Here is an 8,705-nt window from a genome sequence, read left to right as displayed (position 1 = left end):
CCAAAGAATTCTCTTCCTCACATGGAAAAAGAATCCAATAATTCCATACTGGATAAAACATGAGGTGCTTGTCGATGATAAGCTAAATGAGTGGACAAATAGAAGGAGTTTGAAACAACCATTTCCATGGTGACTTTTCATACAAAAATATGCAAAATAACTAAAATAATTAAGAAGTTGTTCCTTCAGTGGCGGAATGTGGGGGTTTCATAAAAGGGGTAAGACTTCATTCGGAGGTTCATGGGATAAAATGCAAATGTTATCACACTGAAATGTTATTATTTCACGTGAGCATTCATTGCTCCCGTGATACTTGAAGTGGAAAAGACAAACTTCTCAGGTTGTTAGCATACCATTGTGGTTCCTGCTGGCTTTGAAGACAGGCACACGTAGGTCACTAAATTGGTGATAATTCCTATCTCGTAAGGCTGTTGCAAGGATTAGATGATGCCACAATTTTCAACATTTTAGACTGGTAAGTGCTCAATAAAACATACATAAATACTTGGGAGGGAGATGTGGATGGTGGTTAGGAGTGCATTGGTGGTGACAAGTTATGCATTCCTGCTCAAAATCCCCATAGTCAAGCTCACGAAGAGGGGAGGGCACTATCTGCATCATGACAGATATCTTTGAAGGCAATCCACACCTTACTTCCAGGGAAAAAAAAAAAAAAAAGCGAGGAGTGCCTTCTATAAATTGGAATAATTAAACAGCAGTTAAGAACACATGAATGTGTTGTTATAATTATAGTCTAGGTTAATTAGTAATTTTCATGACAAGACAAGCGCAAGAATGGGGAGGGTCTGCATCACATCCAGTGCAGTGACGGTATATATACGTACATAAACATGCCTGGCAGATATCACAGTATCTTCTCACTATCGCTCGGTTGGACTCACATCTCCCATCAGCATGTCCTACAGCTGCTGCTCTGGAAACTTCTCCTCCCGCTCCCTTGGGGGTTACCTGCGCTACCCAAGCTCCTCCTGTGGTTCCTCCTACCCCAGCAACCTGGTCTACTGCACGGACCTCTGCTCTCCCAGCGCCTGCCAGCTGGGAGCCCCCATCTACGGCAGCTGTCAGGACACCTGCTGCGAGCCCACCAGCTGCCGGACGTCCTGCGTGGTGTCCAGCCCCTGCCACGCGTCCTGCTACCGCCCGAGGACCTCCACGCTCTGCAGTCCCTGCAGGTCAACTTACACTGGATCTCTGGACTGTGAGTCCCTCAGAAGCTACTGCCTGGGGTATGGACCTAGAAGTTCTGACTCCCTGGGCTGTGGATCCCGGGGCTTCAGAGCCCAGGGTTATGGAGTCTCTGGCTTCCCTTCCCTGAGCTGTGGATCCAGCCTCTGCCGCCCTACCTACCTGGCTTCTGGGAGCTGCCAAACTTCTTAGTGCCAACCAGCTTGTCCATCTGGCTTCTGCTGCCAATCAACTTGTTAAGGATTCTGGGCCTGGACCTCACTGTCTCTCAAAGTCAATCTTGGCTACTCTCTGGCTAGAAGCTATGTTCTACTACCTAGAAAATTGATAATTAAATAAAAATTCTATTATTATGAAATCATTTATCTCATAGAATACCCATTCTTTTTTCCTTCTATTTTCTTCTATTTTCCCTCTTACTTCTTTTGTTAAAAATGGACCAAGCGGTCCATCTTTTCCTTCAAATAAACTCATGTAATTTGATATTGGATCACTAGTCAACATTAATTAAAAAAAAAAAAGGTTCCCATTGGGAATTTCAAACCCAATGTTGTTGTTGCTTTGTCTAAAAAGAAACGTTTAACTTAAGAAATAGGCTCCCTGGTAGGCAGGATTCTCTAACAACACATTGCTATTCCCAGGAATTTTTGGCAAGTGGAATCACAGCTTGGACTAGAGGTTATTCTCAACCCTTCTGTTTATAATCATTTCAACCTTATTAGGCACCTTACTTTGGTTAAACTACTAATGGGTTTTATCCAAGAAGAAAAGTTCCAGAGACAGCAGTGATACTTCAAGTGTTCTATCCTGGCTGCATTAGATGAAGAAATGTCAAAATACTCTTCATGAGTTCCTTTCACAGACTTATTCAAGCAATAATGGAATGTCAAGGTCCTGATATTAACTAACAGCAGTAACTGGGACGATGAGGCAAATATCTTAAGTATGAATGAAACTAAACATGCATATATTTTATTATAATAAAATTAATTCACTTCTACAAATTATTTCTCATCTTGGTGCTTAAATCTCGCCTCTCTTGGTCACTGGACGACCATGTATTTTCCAAGAAGTCCCCTGGGAACTATTGGAAATGTAGCATTATCGTGAATAGATAATATTAACTGAGAAGGAAGATTGCACCTCTTGATATCTTGGGCTATGATAACTAGGTAGTCTGCTAAACTCTCTTGTTTTGGGGGAACACAGTCATCTACATTTGAAAATATGTAAACGGGAAGAAAAAAATATGTAAGTGGATATGGTACTCATTGCCTTTGCCCTCACAGGCATTTTCCTCCCCTCTACCCACAAGAACTGTGTTTTATTTAGGTATCCCTTCTTATCTATCCATAGTTAGTCCTTTGAAAGAATGTTGGTTGCTATGCTTCCACTTTCGGGATGGGATCTGACCAGTTCTAGGGGGCACCCCAATCTTCCCTGAAAGTGATTGGTTCAGGATAGAGCATGTGATCTGACTTAAGCCATTGAGAAACAAGGAGTGATGAGAACGGGATCTTCTGGTTAAAGTTTGTGCCGAGTTTTGCAGAGCAACCCACCTCCTCCTCTGGACTTTGCCCTGTCGTGTGTGGAATGCTGCGTTCATCTTTCATATGGCCTGAAAACTCAAACCATCACATGAAAGATAGTAAAGCCAAGGAGCTCTGCAAGGAGCAGAGCCCAGACTGTCTCTGGACATTAGTAAATATGAGCCAGTACACTTTTTGTGTTACTTAAGCCAGTTTGAAAAACAATTTCTGTGACTTGGAGTTAATGTTTTGCTAAAGGAGACCCTCATTTAAAGGCTCAAGCCACCCCCCTTCCCAAAAGAGGCCCTATGTTTTTTTTTTAAATTTTTTAACGTTTATTCATTTTTGAGAGAGAGAGATTGAGAGAGAGAGAGAGAGAGAGAGAGCACATGAGTGAGGGAGGGGCAGAGAGAGAGGGAGACACAGAATTGGAATCAGGCTCCAGGCTCTGAGCTAGCTGTCAGCACAGAGCCCAACACTGGGCTCAAACCCACAAACCTCAAGATCATGACTTGAGCTGAAGTCAGATGCTTAACCTGAGCCACCCAGGCACCCCACGGCCCCGTGGAATGTTAAAGACCATTTGCAGTCCACCTTTGCCCTGTCCTAATCCCTCTCAACATGACTCCACATGCATTCACTCCACCAACATGCACTCCATCAATGCCACCTACTCCCTTTCCTTGAACACATTACGCAGTACAGTCTTCTCCCTCTAGAAGGAGTGTCATGTCTTTCTTACTCTTCAAAACCCACAGAAATATTATCTCTTTTCTCACTGCTTTTAGTGGACCCCACAGTCAATAGAGTGGATATTTCCTATACAATGCTAGCATTAAATATGCTTATATTTCTGTTAATTGAAAATTCACTATTTTATATTTCATTTAAAGTTTTTGTTTAATCAGTACTGTTTTGTTTGTGAGTTCGTTTCCCCTTGTTATATCCTTGATGAACACAATAGGATCTTACCTAATGAAAACTGGAAAGTAGTAAATACTCGATAAATGTTTGTCTGGTAGATGAATGAATGAAATGGAGCTCGGGTTATAGTCCCCAGGTTGTATTATGTCAATGGCAACAGACACTAATTCATTTTTGCTAGTTGAACTCAATTGGGATAAGCTGGCTGTCAGTAGCATCATTAATCTTCTGCCCACCATTACTAACAAAAATGATTTAGTACCATCTTAATGACATATTGTCACAACTGCAGTAGCCATGGGATCAGTGGGAGAACTCAAAAATGAATTCCCATTTCTGGATCACACGAAGGCAGAAAAATAACTTCACCAAAAGCTGACCTCAGAGGCAAGCCCGAGTAAGTGCATCTGGGAAGAACAAAAGCAAGTGTATAATTACTATAATAAACCATGACACTTTCACATTCAAGACATAATGGAACAAGAGGTTAGAAAATATGGAAGTTAATGCTCAAATGGCTGAGATACTGTGCTCCATTTTTTTTTTCAATTACTCTTTCTTAATGACTACATACACACCGTGTACTACTGCCTTTCTTTCTTTTTTTTCTTTCTTGCTTTGTTTTTCTTTCTTTCATTTGAATCAAAGTCTGACATCATTGAATTGTAAATGACCAAGAATTATCCCAAGAAGCAAAGTTATTTAGAGGTAGCTTAAAAAAATGATGTCACATGTGAATCCTTTTATTATCATGTTCTAAGAGAATCTATTTCTCATTAGAAATGGATAAAGCTGACAAGAGACTATTTTCATACTCCACATAGGATCATTATTATGGTTATAGTGTCATAATTCTGAGTATTCCAGAGACTAAAATAATTTTTTCTGTATCCATTACAGTGTCTGAGAGAGGTTATATGGTACTTGACTTATTTTGCGAAATGTTACACTTAAAGGAAGTTGGCCATTCCCTTTGGTACACTCTTTTGAGGAAGACCAATGAAAAACATACTCTTCCTTTATTCTCAGAGTTGCTTCCAAATACAATAGAACTATCCATTCTAAGTGATAGATTTCCACCTGCATGCATGGCAACGAATCATCTCCCAACTTCAGCCTTTGTCCTGTCCTGTTAAAATTTTCATAAGTAATCTTAATAAAAATTATATGGCTTAAATGAAAGTGCAGATTTCATTCAGTAGGAAGATTTGACAAGATGCCATTTAATGTCCTTTTCAACTCTAAGATATTAAGATTCTGATAGAAAATCATAGAATGTGATGGCTAGAAAGGACCTTTGAGATCTTCTCATCTAAAGTCATTATCTTGTAAGACATCCAAAGAGGCAGAGTGACTTGTCCAAATTCATGCAGTGAATTAATAGACCCAGGGCCAGAAGCCAGATCTCTTCCCTCTTGGTCTAGTATTCTTAAATTGCTGTGCAATCTGTCTACATGAGTGACTTCCTGGTTGGAGAAGAGGAATGGATTTAAATGAACTTAAGTCATTTGGTTGGTGAGATGACACTAAGGCATGGATAGAGGAAATAAATTGTGGCAGAACTGAGCTGAATTATGTTACAGGGCAACTCTAATTTATTTATTTATTTTACTGTAATACAGCTGAGCAAGTGATTAGACATTCAGCATAGCCACGTAATGAAATATGAAAGTAATAAAAACTGTTTAACCTTATAACCATCAAGTGGCAAGCCCTTGAGAGACAGCGACAGGTTGACTAGACCTTTACCGGGAATGAATCCATTCCCACTCCAATCCTTGAAAGAATAAAATGTGCAATATTTACAGATACAAACACCATAATCTCAAACGCACAAAAAAGATACTGTGTTTATTTTACCTTATAGTTTTATATCAATCCAAGACTGATGTTGCCACCAGAACATTTTGGTTTGCACAAACATCCTTAACCTGATCAGAAACAACTACTGCTTTTATTCCTGTACCATTCAATATGTGGCAGGCAATCTGGTATCATATATATCATCTTCTCATATAATCTGTAAAACCACTTTATGAAGTTGATACTCTTAACAATTTTCATTTAAAAAATGGAGCAGCCATCGGATAGACATTTAAGAGAAGCATTTAAGGGCTGTGATAGTGGATCTTGGCTTAGAATCGTACCTGGAGATCCTTGCATTTAATTTCTTCTCCACAGCGATTGTTGCTCTTCCACCCTCTGGCGGTAAGGAGGTGCTACTGCACCTGCAATCATTAGCCTTTGAGACCAGGAGAGACCAAGGACTTATTCAATCATTTAGTAGCAAAGTGTCTAGTCACCGTAAGCAATCAGGTGACTATGTCTACCAATTTCACAAGAATACCGGGAGATAAGACTATATAATTATCATTATCCAAGTGCCTGCAAAGCTAACATTTAGTTTTAGTAGGTTGCATGAAAACAATCTCGAGGTGACCAGTTGTGCTGGCATTTGTCATTCCACAGTAATAAGCCAGGTAACTCCCTCTATAAATCCAGCGCCAGTGAAAATCTGTATTTGCTCATTGAACCAAAATTGCATGCCCAAACGCCTATCAATTCAGCACTCAGTTAAATAGAATGTGCAAGTTAATGCTTCATCCCAAAGAGAGAAGAACTCATGGGGTCACCTTATTCACAAATGACAGACCCGGCATCACTATTTGACATTTGGAGATTGGGAACTGCACAGGTATTTGCTAATTTGCTACACGTTGTGAGGTTAATAAGAAGGCACCCTGCTGGACACAATTGTGTGAACGCTGGCCTAGACGATGTCTTGCCTCGGTCCCCTCCAAATCTGGCAACAGGACTTTGTCGTGTTGGCAGTGAAAAGTGGTGCCCTTTTTCTATGGTAAAAGCTTTTTAAAACATGCTTACATACAATCAAACATTATCTTAAAATAATTGACTCAGACTCACCCCTGCTAATAAGTGGCTTCCTTAGTGATTTTGCTCTTATTTCACAAAAGGTAGCTGAAAGGAGGCATGGTTCTTTTTTCTTCTCCTTAAACTCTGTACCCTGGCCAATTCTTGAAAACCTTGTGTGTGTTAAGATTTCAGAACTCCATCCCCTGAGACATTAACTATAATTTGAATACACTTAGCTCCTTCCATTTATTTAGCAGCTTCTATTCATTAATTTTTCAAAATACATCAATGGACCTCTTATTATGTGCCAGCCAGGCACTGTGCTCAGTCCTGGAGATATAATAGTGAAGAAGATAGACACACCTTTTGCTTTTATGGAACTTATAGTGTAGTGGCAAAGGCACAGTGAAGAAAGAAAGAAAATCATTATAAACTAAGATAAGTTCTATGAAGGAAGAGAAACAGACTCCGAGAATGCAATCTTTTCTCAAACAGGGCGATGAAGGCAAGCCATTCTTCAAGGTAGCTCTTAAGCTGAGACACAAAAGATGAGGAAAGATGCTGTATGTAGAGAATGAGAGGGCAGGAAAGGGATGAAACAGACAGGCAGAGGCACGTGCAAACTACTAAGGCAAAAAGAGGCTTGACGTGCTCCAAGGCCTGTGCAAAGGGAGGATGTTGGGCAGAAGGAGACTGCAAGATTTGGACTTAGAAAAATAGGCAGCACCCAGGTTTTGCAAGGTGCTGTGTAGGCCCGGCTAAGGAATATGGATCTTATTCTCAGGGCAATGATAATCCATTTAATACAAGCTACAGTGGAAGAGCTCCATGCAATGATAAATACAAATATGCATAAGGTTTAAATGGGTTGTTGGGGTCATGTGGGGAGCATATTGTGATCTTTAAACACACAAGACTGGTCATTCAAAGTCATCAATAACTTGCATTTGTTATGAAGGCCTTACGCACAAGTTGTGTGCGCAGCTTGTCAGGCTGAGTGTGTCCTTTGAAATATATGACATCCCCAGGCCATCACACATATACATCCTGACTTGTATGAGGTTCCTGAATGGTCTTGGTTTTCTTCACACCTGAGAAAAGGGGCCAGAGCTTTGTGCTAAGAATATACTTCTGTTGTTTCCCTGCCGAGAGCTGAGCTAAGTGAGTTACAGAAGGTGCTATCAAAGTTATGCTGGTAGGTCTTGTGTTATGAGTATGACATTATGCTAAGTACAGCTGCTAATGTGATAAATGTGAGAGTCAATCACAATTCTGCAGTCAAAAAACAAAACACAATAAGCAAAAATGAAAAGCACATCTGAAACAGGCTTGTTACAAAGCCAAATGATCAGCCGTTGAGAAGCACAAATAGAAATAAAGACACTTCTTGGTATAAATACAGTCATAAGAAAGAACGTGTCAAAGTCAATTGGTAATTCAGAAGAAGTAGGAGCCTGCAAATAGGAAGATCTGGGAAATTTTCTTAAAGAGGCAACATTTATATTTGACCTTCAATAAGATGAGAGAAACAAAATGTTAGACAAAGGAAAAGACATTTATAGGGCAATGGCCACTGTCAGTACTTTGGAAGAAGAGATTTCATTGTCAAGTTCTTCACTCATCCGGATCAACTGGACAGACAAAGATCTGAGTAGAATGAGGGTTGGCTTCATTGGATTGGCTTCTGACTGAAAATGTCTTGATCAAATTATTATCTTTTGCCAAAAGAGCATCTCTAAAAACTCCAGTGCTGAATACTGATTAGTACACAATAGGCTGTTTCCATGTCCATTTGTTTTGTCCATTTGCCCATATGGAGAGTCCTGGTGACTAAGAAAAAAAAAAAGAAAGAAATGTTAGCTTGGGTGGCATGTTGGGACTCATATTTGACAAACTCCACCCGTATGAGTCAGCTTTGGGGCCAACATGAAAGCCATACAGAAGACTCAAAACTGACCAGCTTCTTTGTTAATAGGACATCATCTTCCTATGTTACTAAACAAAGTGCTAATGAGATGTTATACTTCAAATTAGCTTAAGCAATGAGGTGGAAAGGAACCTTGAGAAGAAGCCAACACCCAGTTTTCTGAGTATATAACCTCGCCAGAAAAGACTCCTCAGATCTGGCCTGCTAGGGCTTTATGACCAACTTCAATCAAGGGCTTTGACAGT

General features: G+C 40.1%; 1 protein-coding gene across 1 annotated transcript; it reads left to right on the top strand.

Moving 5' to 3' along the window:
- The first annotated feature begins 909 nt into the window (after nt 1-909).
- Nucleotides 910-1,398, top strand: LOC120230308 (keratin-associated protein 13-1-like). Its single transcript, XM_039229877.1, has one exon. The coding sequence runs from the start codon at nt 916-918 to the stop codon at nt 1,396-1,398; it is 483 nt and encodes a 160-aa protein (XP_039085808.1). The 5' UTR covers nt 910-915.
- The last annotated feature ends 7,307 nt before the right edge of the window (nt 1,399-8,705 follow it).

The sequence above is a fragment of the Hyaena hyaena genome, unplaced genomic scaffold (genome assembly GCF_003009895.1).
Source record: "Hyaena hyaena isolate Hyena2069 unplaced genomic scaffold, ASM300989v1 scaffold_2, whole genome shotgun sequence".
Taxonomy (NCBI): Eukaryota; Metazoa; Chordata; class Mammalia; order Carnivora; family Hyaenidae; genus Hyaena; species Hyaena hyaena.
This window is presented reverse-complemented; position numbering and strand designations above follow the sequence as displayed.

Coding starts and splice junctions, on each gene's coding strand:
- LOC120230308 (XM_039229877.1), top strand. CDS start 916: ATGTCCTACAGCTGCTGCTCTGGAAACTTCTCCTCCCGCTCCCTTGGG.